Below are 19,275 nucleotides of genomic sequence, written 5' to 3' on the forward strand. Positions count from 1 at the left end.
ACAAAATTTTCGAAAATTCGATGAATTAGCCGATCCTAGTTCCTAGTTTTCGAAGTGCTTCTCTGACAAACCCACACGCCATGGATCGGAATAAATGGTAATGGGATGGAGCAATGTCCAGTGAATATGATGGGAAGAGCATATCTTCCCGTTTCATGGGGTCTTACATTGTCATGAATCAAAATTACTTTGTCGTCACGATCTTTATATTTTACCATACGCATAAGTTTTTAGTAGACTCCAAAAGATCCACATAACTCCAGAAATGTTTCATACGGGTTATCATCGAGCAACGTCACGAAATCTTCATCTTCGAACTTTTTCTGGTTGTCTGGGACTTTCGTTTTCATCCAAGTCAGATTTTGCATTTTTGAACCGCTCAAACTACTGTCTGCTTGTTTGCTCAGCCAGACCATGGTCACCGTATACTTTCACTAAAATACGATGACTTTCAGCGACACTTTGCTCAATGCTATGAGCTCACCTGGTATGCGCGTTAAAGGAAACCAATGATCGAATGGTTTAGTAAAGTTCTGCATTCAGTACTAAGTGGTACAAAGAAATAAGAGAAAGCCGCAGTTATACTATTTGTTTTTTTTTAATGAGACATTCAACATAGAAGAAAATTTACATTTTCAACCTTCTGAATGCCAACAACATTGAACCAATATTTTGTGATAATTACAAAATACCGATAATATTAGAGGTTCTTTTCTTTCGATTATAGAGGTTTTAACATTGTGGTCATTCACCTCTTCGAGCCAGAAAAGTTTTCTGAACCTATGCGCGAGGTTTGGAATCGAACCCAGGTGGGCAGTGTGAAAAGAGTATTTCATTTTCAGCAAGAGACTGTTTTGTGACTATGAATCGTAAATTGAAACGAATGAGAATTTAAACATCTACATTACCGAGTATATCAGTGTGAAATCCACCGAAAATAAACCAAATAGTTGAACGCTGTAGTGGTGGTGTAACATCTCGATCGTGAAAACGGAAATCTATGATGAAAATACTTTATAGTGCGTAAACCACTAGAAGCTTTTCGTCTACCTACGCTCAGGTCAACAAACTTCCCAACATCAGACCGAACCAATTCATTCAGTAGAAGTCCCGTAGTTTCTGCCTAAAAAGTAAAGAAATCTGTACAAAAATGTTTGGACAAACATTCTACTATTCTCTACTTACTTGTCGCGTCATTCGAGCAGCGAAAGAGACCGTGTAGAAAAATTGCAGTCCACACATTAAAACGAACAAAAACGAGCTGACGACTTGTCCATATTTAAGTTGTCTTCCTGCTTGAAGATCCGTTACCACAAGCATGTAATCATAATATAGCTAAATAATAAATAAAAACATGATTTGTGATCGCATCTAAACCTAATAGAAATTCTACCTCTGACAACAGCACCGTAAACTGGAACAACAAGATCATCACCATTGGTAAACTGAAAACATTGATCAACCTCATGACAGTTTCATCGATAACACGGTGCATATAACATAACAGATTAATTTGAGCGGAAATTTGGCGACAAATTTTGAACTTTTTTTGTGGATGTTGAGTCCAGAACGCATAATTCGCATCAAATTTGCTCAATAGTTTGACGATATTTGCAACATGCCCGTTGACATTTCGGAAAAACAGAGTGCCAATAATTACCGTCGATTGAAAACAATTGCAAATCATTGTCATTTGAAATACTATAATGCAATTAAGTAGCCAACTAAGTGTTAGTAAAAAATCACCAGCAGTGCCGAACGGTACGTATATACCGAATGCAATTAAGAATAATATTAAATCAACGAGAAGAATTTTTAATAAATATTTCTTTAAAATTTTCCGATCAAGCTGAGTGAAGTCTCCAATCAATTCAAAAAACAGATAGACAAAATTATTTAAATAATACTCAATTTGATCGATGTAGAACAATGCGTTAGCATATGACAATGTGACAATTGCATAACTCAGACAAACCTGATAGACAACGAGTTTAAAACTAAGCTCTGAATCTCCAAATGCTATTGTGACGACCATGTACCAATTCGAGATTGGCAGAGTCAGAGTTATCGATATAGCTAATGTAATTGCTGATATCCATAGCAAACGGGATCGGACAAACCGCTTTCGCTTCGGGTTCCAGTTCAGAGCAAATAAACCGAATAACTGCAACGGTCGTAAGACTAGAGCTCTGATGATGGTCACAATTCGATAGTTCGTTAACATTACTTCTGTTAGAATGCCGAAAGGAACGCTGCGGTGAGCTGTTGTTATATTTGGAGAATGTTTTTATAATCAATTATTGAACGATATTTGATTGGCATCAGTGGCGAAGAGAAGAGAAAACAGTGTAGAACGAACCGAATCAAAGGCAAATACGTTCATCATATCCATTGAACATTCATAAATGAAAAAATAGTAGAGTTGAAATAAATATGGATACGGTTCTACGGTTGCCTGGGTAGCCCATAGATCCGACAGTAATCGAAACGAATCGTCTATGTTACATGCTGACTTCTAGATCGATAACGATTCATACTTGCGAAAGCAATACTAAGAAACGTTCAAGCGTGTGATATTGCTGATCAATTCGAGTCTTCTCCACGAAATGTATTTTATATAATGTCTTTTTTACACAGACAAAGACGATCGAGTAATCCTTTAATTCGTTAATTACTACTTCCCCCGGTATATTAGTTTATTTATGCAGATGACCAGAAACTTAAGTACGATTCAGACGGTCCGGCCTCTTCCGTCACCGTCACCGGAACGTCAATGTCCGTCACCATCATTCTGATTCACACGATCCGGTTTCCTATCCGTGTCCGTCATGTCATTTTCTTACATATAGAATTTGAAAAACTTAGATTCGCACAATTTTATTCCACTAATACAAAATCTGGGAGCTTTTGAAGCCAATCGATCTGTTGTTTTCCTACCTTTTAATCGAATAAATAACTTTCAAAATTAACTAGAAAGAGGAAAAAACAAAACAATCAGTTCCACTCAACAACGTAACGTTCTTTGCAAATCTACAGATAAGTTTAATTACTTATATGTGGTATATTTCGTTTAAGAGTGGGATCTTGACACCGAATACATACATAGCAAATGTCAGCTCAATACCGTAATCATATAAATCGTGCATGTGTCACAGTCCGTCAAATATTCTTTCGGAGAAATGTTGACGGAGCTTGCCGTCGACGGACGTTGACGTTCCGGATCTATGCTGGATCGTGTGAATGCGCAAAGGGAAAACTCATTTGACTAATTTTGACGGAGGCTGACGTTCCGGTGACGGTGACGGAAGAGGCCGGAACGTCTGAATCGTACATTACTCTCATCATTCGATCCAGAAAACAGCATTATGTTGAAACGTCAACACGATGTATTCTGCGACAGGTGTACGCGAAACCGATTGACTCCAATTCTGTATCCAAATGCGAAGTAATTTCAGGAAAACCCTATTCTCTAAATTCAAAAGTCGGGTGGGTAATGTCAGAGACCTAACCGGATTGACGTGAATAGGAATTACATTGGCATTAACATTAACACCGGCAAACGATAAATCCAAGTTGAGATTGAACACCAATTATATAATTATAATAAGTCCAATATCTGCTATACGGTTCATTCTATAAGCGTAAGGTCTTCGGTATTGCTTTCCAGTATGTCTTGTTTCGACGACCGTTGCACAGAAAATAATAGGAAAAAGTTGAATGTTCTACTTTTATACCGATACAGATCCATACATTTGTGTTGTACGCATGTATTTGTGATGGTTTTTTATGCTCAGATCACAGCATGCTGTGCGTTTGGCTGTCAGCTTTCGTTTGTTTACTTTTTTGCAGGACGAGGTAGGAAGAGGCAGAAAGCCCGGTTCTTCTAACCCGAAACTGGACCAGAAAGTGTTATCTCTAATCATGAAGAACAAATCAATGTCAATACGTGATTTGGCCAAAAAAGCGAAACGAGTGTCGGAATGATCCAGCGTATCAAGAGGCGAAATCACCTGAAGACCTACAAGAAGCAGAAAATCTCAAAACAAAGTTTAGAACAGAAGAAATGAGCAGATGGACGATGAGAATTCTGTAAATGAGGACTTAAAAACCCTTCCAGATCCACAATACTTTACTGTCGTCGTTGAGGAGGATGTGAGCGATGCGGACAGGTCGATTCAAGTGGAGAAATTCGGTCGAAAGGTACTAGTATGGCAAGCAATATGTTCCTGTGGTTTGAAGTCAACCATTTTTTACACTACTGGAACTATAAATGCAGAAATCTATCGATCTGAGTGTCTCCAAAAGAGATTGCTGCCTTTATATAAGAAGCATAGTACACCTCCACTGTTTTGGCCGGATTTAGCGTCGGCTCACTATGCCAAAACTACTCTCAATTGGATTGCGGAAAATGTATAAATTTCGTTAAGAAAAATATCAATCCACCAAATTATCCCTTGATCATATTTCCGAAGGCATGCAGCAAAAATTATGTTGATATGTTAGATGCATGAGATATTCACGATCAAAACCTTATCACTCTACCAGAGGGTTAAGTTTTGAAAAGGCACAAAAGTAAAGTAAGATGTCAAAACCTTTTTTAATCCACTTAGTGGCGTAATGACGCCTTTCTCATATTTTTTTTCAAACTTGAATAAAATCAAAAACTTTCTTTGGTAAAAACTACCATCACATTTTCGATTTGTAAACAGATATGTTAAGTTAATATAGATTTAAATGTGGCAACCCTGCACGCTATATAAAATTGAACAAAGTACACTGTGTGCTAGGCGGATGCGTTTTCTTCTTCTTCCGTACCAGCACGTACCGATTTTGCATAATTTTGTGTGACAGTTTGAAAGTTTTGATACTTATTGCCCTATATCTACGGACCAGGAAGTCGGATCTGGATGAAATTGCACAGTGTCTCTTAAGACACTGAGAGCTTTATTTTGAATCATGATCTGTAAAAATCGGTTTAACCGTTGCGGAGAAATCGAAAAGTTCCGGTTTTGAATGTTGTTTTTCACTATTACCGGCGCGTTTGGAAGCAGAAACCGTGCACTAGTAGATTTATACATCCACAAGATCTGCCATTTTCCAGTAAATTTCCAGTAAATTCCGAATTTTCCAGTAAATTTTATTAAAATGTGCACTTCGTTTCGCTTGTGAAAAAATACACATAATAAATAATCGCATTGTAATTCCGGAATCGAAAATCAGGTCTGAATCATCTTCTTGGACACTTTTTAAACAATTTTAAGGCCTTTCATTTGCATCATAGTTTGTAAAAATCGATTAAGATATTTCCAAGAAAATTGAATACGTATTTTCCTATAGATTTGCTCAAATAGACTTGTAATTCGGGAACCGGAAGACGGATCGGGATAAAATTCAATAGCGATCTTTGGGACCGTAAGACCTTTCATTTGAATCTAAGTTTGTGAAAATCGGTTCAGCCATCTCTGAGAAAATCGAGTGACATTATTTGTCACATACACACATACATACATACACACACAGATATTTGCTTAGTTCGTCGAGCCGAGTCGAATGATCATTCAGTCCTCCGGGTCTCGGTTCAAAAGTCGGTTTTCACAGTGATTGTATAGCCTTTCTATATTAGAAAGGCAAAAATAGAATATTTGTGAAGATTCCCATTACAGACCAACCAGAAAATGAAGAGACAACCAAATTTAAACGTCCGTCGTGAGCTAAACATGATTTGTGAAATACAGAGGCACTGATTGACTAAGAAGGGCCAAATTTTCAGGAACTTGACTGATTTTTTTGGAAACGGGAAAAATTTACATACTCAGGGTTGTTGGTACCGTTCAAACCCGGGACAATCAATGAAAAAAAGTACAGTTTGAAAATCGGCTCGACATAAGTCTATTAAAAAAATGCAGTTCAATATGCAAAAATATCCAGAAATTTCATCTCAAGACCATTATCCCCATTGGGGGTATAATCATATGCTGACAGGAGAGACGGAAACAAGTATCTATCCCATGTCAGCAGAATTCCGTGAACAAAAAGCATGCAAGACCGTGCTTTGACGGAACATAAGAACTGTGCGCTGATCGATGACGAAGCATAAGTCAAACTCAATTTGCACCGTGACTGGACATGGGGATTTGCTGCGAAGACGTTCGTGTTTGTCGACCAGTTAGCGAAAAAGGCCACGATTTGGCCATCGATTTGCAGTTTACAAGTCAAGTTTACATCGAAGAATTCCAGAAAAAGTGTGTATTGCCGTTTACCCGCGAGCATACGGCAAAGCCATTCAAGGTTCAGGAGTTATATGCTGCCAACAAGTTCAATTTTGTCTTCAAGGTAATGAATTCTCCGAATTATCCGGAATTTTAATCAATCGAAAATACTGGGCAATTTTAAAGCAGCATACTGTGCGGGCGCTGAAATTTCCTGTTCTAGGTCTTTACGAGGTAATTGCCTTTACTAGGTCTGGGGAGAGGCGGTCTCTTTACTATCCAGCGAGGGTTGGGATTCGCTAGTCACGCCTTCGTCCATTAATTCGTCGTCGCTATTACTACTTCCGTTGTTACGGTTGTTGTTGTTCATTAAGAGGTGGATTTGTGGTGTCGTTGTAAGCTGTAGCTTTGTAAGTACCTTGTTGTATTTCATTATTACTTCTTGTTACAGCATCGATGTGGTTGCTTGGAGCCAGAGTAGAAAACTGTTCGATATCTTCAGTGTTTCTTTTGACTGATGTCTCGCAAGATCTTTCAAAGCGGGTATGTAACCGAATTGAACAAGCTCGCTCGAATCGAGTGCAAACAGATCTAGTTCCGGAGAGATTTTACTAAATATTGAAAATTTAATCAATGAATAATATGACGGCGTTATCACACCACTAGGCATATAATCTTTGCGTTACTATCACCTTATTTCCTGTTTAAAAAACCAATACTATGGTACGGATGTCGAGTATCGAAATCCTTCTTTTCCTCTGGTTAAGGCCGAAGTCGTTCTCAACCTTTACTGGATGTGTTAGATTAATGAGATATACTCAGCGAGAAAACAATAATTCTTCTGAACATTTGTTGATTTGTTGATTTTTACCTGGAGGAACATAATTCGAGTCAGTTTGTGATAAAAAAAAACAACAACATAATCGTTTTGCGTTCACTTGTTTAATTTTGCTGTTAGCACAAATACAATTTGTTTCGGTGACTAACACAAGACAATCGTTACTTTCTTTTAAGAGGAAAATAACCTATTTCAGAAAATGACTGAATTTTTGGTATCTAAACATCCTTCATTGCGAATTGAACCATGATGACAAGATATTGCGTCATAGTTGCAGCTACCTAAGATAAATGCAATAAAAGGATAATTGTTACAATTCGTTTCTGAAATGTACCAACATATTTAGAAATCAGTGTGGTGTGATTTGGGAATCCGTAAGGCATAAAACATACAAAAAAGATTAACTTATTTAATTATTAACATACGATAATTAAGAGTATCTGAAGGTCGAAACATTGGTTATCATCCCCAACAATTCAAACCAAGATATCCTTTGCTCTTTAAGTATGCAGTAACGGATTTAACTCTAAATATTATGAATAGTGAAACCGAAAACCTAATGAACATTCTCTTAAAATCCATACTACAATAGCTTTAACATATCAACTAGGAAAAAGACTTCCTTTCAAACTAGTATTTGTATCTACCGAATAAATTAGAGTGTAATCCACCGAAAAAAGTCCAGATATTTCAATGCTATAGTTGTGATGTAGCATTTCCAGAGAAAATGTCTCAATCTATAAAGAAAAAGTGAATATATTCTATTAGATCTAGCATGTTGAACTCATAGATTCCAATGAACTGAACAAGTGAAGTCATTCGAGTAGAAACATCATTATTTTACGTACACTGAGCTCAGCACGCACATCCACGTCATCTAGGAAAAAATCATTTATAATAATTCCGGTTTCCTCAGCCTGCAAAAATTAGATATCAAGAATACACTTATTTCAACACTTAAAATAATACTAACCCTTCTCTTGAATTGAGCACAGAAAAATACTACGCAATAGAATTGAAATCCCATTGTTCCGAGAAACATAACTGAACTTAAGGTGAGAATATAATTTGGGTGACGGCCGGCCAGGAAATCCGTCACTAGTAGAACATAGTTGTAGTATAACTGAAATGAAATTAGTTTTCAGTCAGCTACTTTCTCAGGCAGCCAGTGTCAATTATACCGATGTCAGCAAAATTATGCAATAATACAACATCATTAACATCACCGGGAGTCCGAACACTTGAATCATTTGGCAGACGGTTCCGTGGACAATTCGATGATAATAGGAAAGGCGATCAATTTCAGATGCTAGTTCACGGCAAACGATGACCTTTTCCGCTTTTCGTCGGTTCCAAAACAATCGATCTTTATCAATTTTAACCATTTGAGCAACTGTTTTAGCAATTCTCTGGTTAATGCAGCGGTAGGACATTGATCCGAAAATTGCCGTCGCTTGAAAAATGTTGCCCACCAAAGTTATTTGGAAGAAAGTAAAGCAATCGACTATATAAAATACAAGTATTTCAACTGTTATGCCTGGGTATTTCACTAAAGACATGATAAACGTTCCCACATGTAAGATAACATCAATAAAAACGAATTTTAATAAAACTTTGATCAATAATTTTCTTTCAAGATGGTTGGAATCTATGATCACATTATGGAACAGTTGCATGAACACATTTGAATAAAACTCCACTTGAGTAACGTTACGAAGTACTTGTACGTATGAGAAAACGATCATCAAATATAACATAGATATTTGAATTAGGATAAAATTTGAACTGAACTTCCACTCCCCTCTCAAGAAAACTTTAATGATGGGCCTCAAGATAATTGGCAAAACAAAGGTAGCAAATGTTGCGAAAATTGCACTCGTCAGCAACCATTTCCAGGATCGAAAGAATCGTTTCCGAGTATGACTCCATTCTAATGGAACTAATCCGAAAAACTGTAAGGTGCTGAACAGCAATATCCTTATACAAGTTACGAGCTGGTGATTCGTGAACATCGTTTTTGCTATTAGGTGCACGAAGAAGCATTCTATTTTCCATGCGAGTATATTGCCTGAATAATTTATATAATGATGATTGACGTGTTCATCGGGATAGTAATCACTTTGATCGTTTATGTGTTCTTGGAGGCATATTTCGAACAAGAATTCCATGATTAAGGATCATAGTTACAAAAATGCCTTCACCATAGTTCATGAGTTTCCTGAGCTGTATTAAAGTGCGACCCCAAATCACCCTCCTTGATTGGCAGAATAATTAGAAGTGCGTATTGAACGAATGATAAGATGCTTAGAAAGAATGAATGATTGCATAGGGAATATATTCTTAACATCGAACGAAATTTTTGTTGGCATTAATAAACCCCAAACACTAGGAAATTGCTTCGCGTTGCAACCAAATTCCTGTCGTATTGATGAAAAAGTCATGATTTTACCCGTGGTAATAATAAAATTCCGATAGATGTCATGATACACATTGTGTTTCTATTGGTAAAACATAGGTGTCGTTTCATTTCGTTATAGTCGTTCTTGATAGTTCCTTCAATCAGTTTTTATCACGCATCAAAGATGTCGGCGTACGGACTACGCAGATAAATATATAAAATAAAGATACTTAACACAATACTATATATTTACATGTCGTGTATTTTTTTTCTGTGCGAACTTCAAACATATGGGACATGCATTTCCATTTTTGTGTTCATTCGAGGGAAAAAGTGCCATTAAGGTGAAATGCGCGCAAAATTTTAACCGCTTAAGTTGACCGAATCTTCGCACAAAGCATAACAAGAAAACCCGACACATAGAAACCAGGAATATTTTCAGTGATTGAGCACAGTGGGCTAACCACTCGTTTTGCTGGCTTGTAGACAGAAATGGCATTTCACCAGAGTGATACACGCTAGAGTCAGATTTTTGCCACACCGAGGATGAAATAAACGAAGCACCGCACAAAGAGGAAATCGCACTTCTTCTCAGTGTCGAATAGACAGCATTTGAGTGTGTGCTTGTGGTTAAAGCAGCTGGCGCGAGTGAAACACATTCTCTTCGCATGAATCGCTCACACGCGCTCTCGTCTAAATACACCCAAGTGACCACTGGCGCGTGATGGTGAGCGAACACTTCTGTGAACTTCAATTAATAGAGAGTAGATCTGGCCTTGCTATGAAAAATTTGCAAGGAAAACGAAAATTTTACGATAAATTGTTTTGCTGATTTTGCGTGTCCACGCTTCATCTACGCAAACCATACAGCAGAGTGCTCACCGGCGTGTACACCTCTGTGAAAGTATCTGCATCCACCTCAGAGAATTTAATAGCTAATGCTCTAGCACTTTGGTGCGATTCAGTGGAAGAGGTAAAAGGAAATAAACAAACGCACTCATGATGCGTGCACACTTCATACAACAGTGGTGTATAAATGTGAAAGAGAAGAGCTCTCGTTGATGTTGTAAGTGCGAGGGGAGAAATTTTGCTTGCTCTTCGTCACACAGAGGAGATAGACATCTCTGCTTGTAGAAAATACTCATTCGTTCGTAATGGATTTTTGAATCCTTCACACTTTGAATATCTCTTAATTCAATCGTTAATGTTTGCGATTACTATTACACTAGAACTATGAATCATGAGTAATTATGATTGTCAAGCATGAGGTTATATGCACATGTGTTGACTAACTTGCTTACCATGTATATGCCTGAGTTTAGTAGCAAGCATGGATTCTCTTTCAAAAGAACGATTGAAAACAAGAAAACATTCAAATGTTTTCGGTATCTTTGACAGAAGTTCACCAGACCCGTCACGCCGATAAGATGAAATTTATGTAAAAGTATTCACTTGACACGCATAATAGAGCAAGGTCAAATTTCCTTATCGAATAAAACACTGTTAGAATAAATTACTGCACTGGAATTACTGCCAATATATTCCATTCTAATTGATCCTTCATTGTCATCTTCGAATAAGTAGAAAGTGGTTATATTATTATTTTGCTTTGTGTCAATAGGATTGTAGCTCTAGCTATGTAAGCTATGTAGCTATGCTACGAATCGGCCAAATTCTACAATAAACGTAATACCAAGACGTTGTTTTACTTGACGATGATTTTTCGAGTTTTTTTATCTAATGATGTTCTGAACCTCTATTCAGTATAATGAATAGAATTTTTAGTTTTGCTACAGTCTGAAGTAATACCTATTATATGATATTACACAGCCATGCATTATTGCTTCAGCAACATCAATGCATTGAACTCAACAGACTTGGACACAGTTATTTAGAAAATTTTAATTGTACTCAACTCGTTTTTATTTCAACACAAAATCGCAGCATTGGTGGTTACATTCGTGTCATTATTTGATATGTAATTTTTGCTCACGATAAAATGCCACCGTGCCCACAGTGCATTTCTCACACCATCTCAATACGAAACAGCAGCGCGCAAGCAATAAAAAAATGCGGAGAAGTTTATGTCAAATTTTCCAAATTTCAGTTGTTTTCGTTAAAGTTTGATAATTTTGAGTTGCATTTTCAGATTCTTTGCGAAATTTTGCTACAAATACTACTTTTCAATTCTAAAACCATCCCCGCGGAACGGAACAGTAACCGTTTATAAATTACAAAACCCAATTACAGCTCGGCGAAGCAAAATTTCAAAATTCCAAGAATACTTAGTTGTGATAAATTTAATTGCGAAAACTTAAGTGTTTTTTTTTGTTTTTCGAAAATCGGTCTAGTTTTCGAATAACTGATCTAAAACGCGACGCGCGCATTCCGCTACATTTCACCTTAATCATTTGAAAGTTTATGGCGATCGGGTTCTAACACTTCGAAAATGTGACACGCGATCTCTCTAATATAAGGAAGAAGTATTCAATCTTAACGACGTCACACGCTTCGGCAAGCGAAAATTGTTCAATGACTCCGAATTGTAAGCATTACTGAACGATGACGACACGCAAACACAACGACAGTTTGCAGAGACGATAAGAATTCAACAATAAGCCCATTCCAAATTTCTACAAACCATGTGAATGATTAAAAGTGTGAAAAGTGGGTGCCGCATGAACTGACCGAGAGACAAAAGTGGAACTGAAAAATAATGTACTTCAACAATACACAGTCTTTCCTTTATCGTATTACCGAAAAATGGATTTTTTTGGAAAACCCCAAACCCCAAAAATGGATTTTTTTGGAAAACCCCAAACACAGTCATCGACGGCACAACCAAATCGATATGGTGGAAAGATCATGATGTGTGTGTGTGAGTGTGTGTGAGAGAGAGAGAAAGAGTGTGTGCGAGAGAGAGAGAGAGAGAGAGAGAGAGAGAGAGAGATTGAGAGATTTATTATGATAGAGAACGATTGAAACTAGCTTGCGTTAAAATAGCAAACAATGCAATATTTACTTAAAGATACGAATCCTTTTCAAAACCAATTTCTCGATTAACACATTTTTGTTAGTTGTTGAAGTATTCTCAAAAATAAGATTCGTTAGATTCGGAGAAAACAATTTATTACTTAAATTTTTCGATAAAAAGCCAGTTTGTTTAAGCAAGATAAAGTTGTTTTTTTTTTTCCTTTATGGGCTACTCTGCCCGAGGGGAGTGATTACAAAGATCCGCACTTTCCATACCAGACGAACTAGGCCATGGTGCCCAAATGAACACTAGTAACGAAGGAGGAAACCCTCCAGCATGTAACCCAAGCGAAATATTCCTTTGCGGTTATCAATTTGCAACTAAAGATACGGCCGGAGTCGACAACTCGGTACATCAGTGAAGATATTGCACTTCGGTGTGAAACAAAAAAAAGTGTTCTGCTGATAGCAAAAACTTTTGCGTCTGTATAACTGCTATGTTGTATTACAGTTCGACATAAACTGTTATACACTGATGAGTCAACACAAAGAAAATTAAAAACGGTTATGTGCCCCAAACACAAAATAAGCCTAGCCTAGGTATTACATTCCTGTAGTGGAATTTGACCTTCTGTTTCAACAGACTTCGCAGCCGATTCAGAGTGTACAGAACCATTGCATGGCTGGTGATACGATTCTAATGAAACTACGAATTCTTCCAAGTCGGGGCTCGAACATACGACAACGGGTTTGTGAGACAAAATAAGGCTAACCGCTGAATGACCTTTTTTAATTATTTCGTAGTGTACGTTCAAGTATTATTTTTCTATACTTTATGCCTTTCTCATACATTTCTAATACAAATTCATACTCATATTAAATATCCAACTTCAGTAAATAATGTAAGTCGCATGAGCCCTGAGGAAGACCCATGTAGCTGAATCGTTTTGTCGACAAATCACCATGTGCGAAATACATGTGTTTCTCAGACAATAGATTATATAAAAAGTTGTTCAAAACTGGTGAAAGACCATTCTGATGCAACTTCTTAGATAGAACATTAATGGAAACTGAATCGAATGCCCCCTTGATGTCGAAGAAAACTGATGCCATTTGTTCTTTCCGAGCAAATGCCATTTGAATTTCTGTTGAGAGCAACGCTAGACGCCCCTGCGGAACCCAAATTGTGTACGTGAAAGCAATCCATTTGTCTCGACCCAATTGTCTAGGCGGAAGAGAATCATTTTCTCCAACAATTTCCGAATACAGGAAAGCATAGCAATCGGTCGATACGAATTGTGATCGGAGGCTGGTTTCCCAGGTTTTTGAATGGTGATAACTCTCACTTTTCTCCATTCGTGTGGAACGATATTACCCTCGAGGAACTTGTTGAATAAATTCAACAAGCGCCTTTTGGCAGAGTCAGGCAGATTTTTCAACAAGTTGAATTCAATTCTGTCTAACCTCGAGGCTTTATTGTTACACGACAAGAGCGCACGTGAGAACTCTACCATCAAAAACGGTGTTTCGTTTGTATTCGAAGTCGCGACGCGGGATATCTTCTGTTCCGGAACAGAATCAGGACATACTTTTTTAGCGAAATCGAATATCCAGCGGTTAGAATATTCCTCGCTTTCGTTCGCGTGATTTCGATTGCGCATGCGACGGGCCGTATTCCAAAGAGTGCTCATTGCTGTTTCTCTCGTTAATCCGTCAACAAACCTTAACCAGTAACCGCGTTTCTTAGCTTTAATCAGACTTTTCATTTGAAATTCTAACGCCGCGTATTTCCGATAATTATCTGGGGTTCCGTTCCTTCTAAACGAGATGAAGGCTGAAGCTTTTTTCGTTTTCAGCTCTAAACACTCTTTGTCCCACCATGGGTTGGGAGAACGCCTACTAGTGGTCGCGCTGGGTACTCGTTTCGTCTGAGCTTGAATTGCGGTGTCAAGAATCAAGCCAGACAAAAATGTATACTCTTCCTCCGGAGGAAGCTCCTGTGATGTTTCTAGTTTCTCACATATCGAGCTCGCGTAACTTTTCCAATCAATGTTTCGTGTGAAATCGTACGAAACATTGATTGTTTCCGATGGTCTTACACGGTTGGTGATAGAAACTAAGATCGTCAAGTGATCGCTACCGTGAGGATCACAGATTACCTTCCACTTGCAATCTAACTGTAGCGAAGTAGAGCAAAGGAATAAATCTAGCGCACTTGGTTGTGCTGGCGGTCTAGGGTTCCGTGTCATTTCTCCCGTGTTTAGAATTGTCAAATTGAAGTTGTCACACAGATCTTGGATTAACAAAGAACAGTTATCATCATATAAGCAGCCCCATCCTGTAACCATGCAAATCAAAGTCCCCTAAAACCAACCGCGGTGAAGGAAGAAGTTCTATGATGTCTGCAAGCCGACGATGCCCTATCGCGACTCTAGGAGGTATGTAGATGGAAGCTATACATAGATCTTCGCCTTTAATATTAATTTGGCAAGAAACAACTTCAATTCCCGGTGTCGAGGGGAGGTTAATACGATAAAATGAATAGCACGTTTTGATCCCTAAAAGTACTTCTCCATAAGAGTCTTCTCGATCCAGGCGGATTATGTTGAAATTATGGAAGTCGAGGTTGATGCTAGTAGTCAGCCAAGTTTTACTCAAGGAGAATACATCGCAGTTACGAGTATGTATTAAGTATTTGAAAGAATCAAGTTTTGGGATGGTAGTTTTATTTCTGTAGAATTTTCAAAAAATCGGAATTTTTTTCATTGCAAAAGGTCATGTATGTATGATCTTAAAAATAATATTCCAAACGATGAAAAGCGGGAAAATTTTCTAGACGTCTTAATTTCGAGTTTTACCGCGAGACTACGACTATTATACTCCGAGCGCCTTTTGTGTTCGCGCGCGTAATCCTTCTTTGCAGGTGCAAAACAGGCTAGAATCGACTTAAAGGAAGGCCCAACAAAAGGAGGATATCGACAACGAAGGCGAATTGTATGGTCCAGGCATGTAAGTATGAGATACGATCTTACAGTACCGAAGACTTTAAACGCGTTTATCTCAGAACCACGTTTTTGAGCTCCCGTTTCAAATTAAATTTTCTTGGAAACGGTGCAGAATATAGAGAAACCCACCTGATAATGTCTTAGGAATTTAGTTAAGAATATTTTGTGAAATTTTCAGAATGATTCATTGAGTTTAGCGGTCGTGTTGTATTTTTTTCTGACTGAAGAACTGCTGAAAATTGGAACGCTCGGAAATGCATACCTCTACTTCTTCATCGAATATCTCGGCTTTGAAGGCTTGTATCATAAATCTACCGTGAAAAAGTCTAGATAATTTAGTTTAGATGCGATTAGTACATAAAAATATATATGTTATCGCGATAAAAATAAAGTCTTGTATTTTTCTGTGAAACAAAGTCAGTTTCTGGAAATCCGGTACAATTTGCTCATATACGAAAGAGTACAAGAGAAATACGATGCGCAAAGGGAATTGAGCGAGCCACGTGGTCGATTCAACACGTGACCCTCTGTCACAGACTAACAGACAGGACACTCAAATTAGATGCTTTACCCATATAAACGGTCATTTCGAATATTCCTTTAATTGGGACAGTACTCGCATATGTTATGATGGTGCCACGTTACCCTATCAAATACATTCTGTCCGTCATCTAGACTGTGTTTATTTTTTTTTTCATTTATCAACCGAGTTGCCATTCATGCAGAATTACCTGTAATGTATTGATTTGTATACCTCCATGCGACTTTCATGCAGGATACAGATTTAATACATATTGTCAAAACTATATACAGAATTGTGCCTACTTCTCATCCTCCAACGTAATAATCGCAAAATCGAACCCGTTTTGTTACAATATTTACTTGCTTCTGGTCTGAAGCCACTTAATTTCGGGTGAAAATTACCAACACAATCAAAAATAGTCTAGATGAACAACATTGAGAAAAATAAATGTTTACCTTCCAACATCGCTGAAAAAGTTAAATATATTATCAACGTAATCCAATAATTTATTGTGACGATTCATTATCAAATATTTTAATGAAATCAGGCATCCCTGCAAGCAGTCTCACGAATCGAATGAAATAACGTACAGTGGCCGCACACGTTTTCACGAATATTTTATCATAATTCCTCTATTAAACGATATCTTAGAGTAATTCGCCCTTTATATCTTGGTGAAACTTGCACGAAGTTTACTGAAACTATAGCTTACAACAAAAGAATCGAATGAAATAACTTACAGCAAAAGAATCGAATGAAAGAACTTACACATGCCGTAAGAAAAGTTTATATGATTATTTTACCCTTAAGATCTCATAAAACGGAGGGATTAGGGTAAAAAATTAGTTTTTTATTCGATTCGTCTCCACACTATAAACAAGATCTAGTAAAAGTTAAACAAGTTTCCTTTAAGACTAAAAGGTGATTTACATTAATATATCAATATGAATATTAATATTAACATGATCTCATGAAACGGAGGATTTGTGGTAAAATTATCATTAGACCTAATATAATGAAAGATCTTGAAACTGGATCGCGATTTGTGTTAACATGGTGTATTATTCCATTGCGCATTTCTTAGACATTTTTGAGCTGAGCTGAGCTGAGCTGAAGTAGATCGCCCGTAGTTGCACTTCGTGATTGACCGAATGAGTGGAAATGTACAATGAACCAAGAAAATGAAGCTTGGGAGAAGCAAATCATTTTCACTGTACATACCCACTCACTCCAAACTTTTTATTGAATGATCAATAACGACGCTGGCTACGACCAAAGGCTGTGCTACTGAGGGAAAGGAAGGAATGTTAGTCCGATACTCGTTGTTTCTAGAGACCGCGGGTACCACTGTATCTCCACGAGCATCACGTGATAGGGGATTTGTTAGTAGAGAGGGAAAAAGATCCGGATATGTTTTGGTAAACAATATGATCTCAACAAAACCTGATTTTCGATACTCAGGAGCAATATAATATGCAAGAAAAATACAAAATATCTCCAAGAAACGATCTCACCAGTATCCCCTTTCTCCTGCTCGCTCTGCTGTCAGCAACGCGAGAGGAAACACGACCGCTGAAAGAATAAAATAAAAACACTCGCGAATGGGTCCGCTGCAGACCAACCCTAGACCCTCAGTCCGAATGACATGATCTACTTGTAAACTTTCACACATTCCACAGAAATCCGTCAACACCGACAATGACATGCAGACGGCGCTTCGATCGGTTAACAGGTTAACATCGTTGAATTTTGGGGCGGCAAACTCACAGTATCCGCCGCTTGAGCATTTTCAGTTTTTGCGAATCAACACTATTCAATAAATAACACTTTCACCACTAAAAACGCACTTTCCACACCTGCACTATCACTCAAAAAAACTATTTCAACAAAATTCTTAACTATACGTATCAAACAACACATTTAAATTATACCTTTTTTGAGAGCAGCACCAGGACACCGCATCACACTCCCAGTGATGCCAATTCTCCCCATTGCGCATTTCTTAGACATTTTTGCATGAGAAACGCTGTTGTTTATTTCTAGTGATTTAATGGTATTCTTTAAAAATCCTTACAATAATATTTTCGAAACGGGTTTGATGAGTATATGTCGGAAAACAATGGCGACTTCAGGTTTATTGATATTTCTTGAAGTCACCTACAATATGGGTATTTTCGAATCCAATTAGATGACTAGATGCCGGGAACGAACGTTTGAGGTGGTTCCGAATTTCATGATGATGACTTTTGGTTCAATTAAATTTCCTGCAGCTACTCATCAAACCTGTTCCGAAAATACGCACACTGTAAGGGGCTTCAAGAAATAACAAAAAAACGAAAATCCTGGATTTCGCAACGACTTAAAGCATCGTTTTCTTGCATCTATTCATCAAAGTCGTTCCGTGCATATCCACATTGTAAGGGTTTCAAAAAAATATTATTAAACCGGATGTCGCCATCTTGAATATCAGAATCACTTCGAACAACATTCTCTGACACCTACCCATCAAATCCGTTACGAAAATTGTGAGAGTTTTTAAGGAATTTCAATAAATCGCTGGAAGTTGAATTACGGGACAACCTAAAAACGTCGTTTTCTTGCATCCAATCATCAAATCCATTCTGAAAGTACCCCAATTATAAGAGTTTTCTAGGAATATCTTTAAACCGGAAGTCGCCATCTTGTATTTTGAAACGACCTTAACCATAATTTTCCGCCTACTCCTCATCAAATCCATCCCGAGAATATACATATTGCAAGGATTTTCAAGGAATATCGATAAACCGAACTCGCTATATTGAATTTCAGAGAAAAAAACTCAAATATCTTTTTCACGCATCTACTCATCAAATCCGTTCTGAAAATACCCATATTGTAATGGTTTTCAAGGAACCGGAACCTTAGATTTCGGAACGAAACCAAACATTGTTTTCCGGCATCTATTCATCGAATCCGTTCCTAGAATACCCATATTGTAGTGGTTTCCATGGAATATCAATGAGCCGGAAATCGTTTTCATTTTATGAAAAAAAAAACCCTCTTATTACGAAGTAGTTTCGTAAAATAAGTTTACGTAATTTGGGATTTGATTAGTAAAAAATGTTTACCTTATTTGGGATTTGGTTCGTAAAAAAAACGTAAAATGAGGTAACTTATAAAAGTGTACGTTTGGATGGGTACTACTTTTGAAAGAATTTAAGCTGGAGACAATTTTACCAAAATTTGAACCTTGGCGGAGTTGGAGGGTTTCAATTGATTTTCATTTTGCTCGATTTTTGAAAAACAATTTTTTTTTCAACTTTCGAAATATCAGGAATATTTTAGGCATT

General features: G+C 37.5%; 3 protein-coding genes across 3 annotated transcripts; all 3 read right to left on the reverse strand.

Moving 5' to 3' along the window:
- Positions 1 to 874: 874 nt before the first annotated feature.
- Positions 875 to 1,687, reverse strand: LOC131433072 (uncharacterized). Its single transcript, XM_058599830.1, has 4 exons — positions 1,394 to 1,687; positions 1,186 to 1,335; positions 1,055 to 1,123; positions 875 to 998 (listed from the first exon to the last, which is right to left on the reverse strand). Exons 1-4 carry the CDS (start codon positions 1,685 to 1,687, stop codon positions 900 to 902), a joined length of 612 nt encoding a protein of 203 aa, XP_058455813.1. The 3' UTR covers positions 875 to 899.
- A 5,453-nt stretch (positions 1,688 to 7,140) lies between these two features.
- On the reverse strand, positions 7,141 to 8,153 carry LOC131431137 (putative gustatory receptor 2a). The gene is made up of 4 exons (XM_058596654.1): positions 8,021 to 8,153; positions 7,896 to 7,964; positions 7,695 to 7,784; positions 7,141 to 7,328 (listed from the first exon to the last, which is right to left on the reverse strand). The coding sequence occupies exons 1-4, from the start codon at positions 8,087 to 8,089 to the stop codon at positions 7,266 to 7,268; spliced, it is 291 nt and encodes a 96-aa protein (XP_058452637.1). The 5' UTR covers positions 8,090 to 8,153; the 3' UTR covers positions 7,141 to 7,265.
- A 67-nt stretch (positions 8,154 to 8,220) lies between these two features.
- Positions 8,221 to 9,215, reverse strand: LOC131431136 (uncharacterized). Its single transcript, XM_058596653.1, has one exon. It carries the CDS (start codon positions 9,213 to 9,215, stop codon positions 8,223 to 8,225), a length of 993 nt encoding a protein of 330 aa, XP_058452636.1. The 3' UTR covers positions 8,221 to 8,222.
- Between the last annotated feature and the right edge of the window lie 10,060 nt (positions 9,216 to 19,275).

The sequence above is a fragment of the Malaya genurostris genome, chromosome 2 (assembly GCF_030247185.1).
Source record: "Malaya genurostris strain Urasoe2022 chromosome 2, Malgen_1.1, whole genome shotgun sequence".
NCBI classification, from domain to species: domain Eukaryota; kingdom Metazoa; phylum Arthropoda; class Insecta; order Diptera; family Culicidae; genus Malaya; species Malaya genurostris.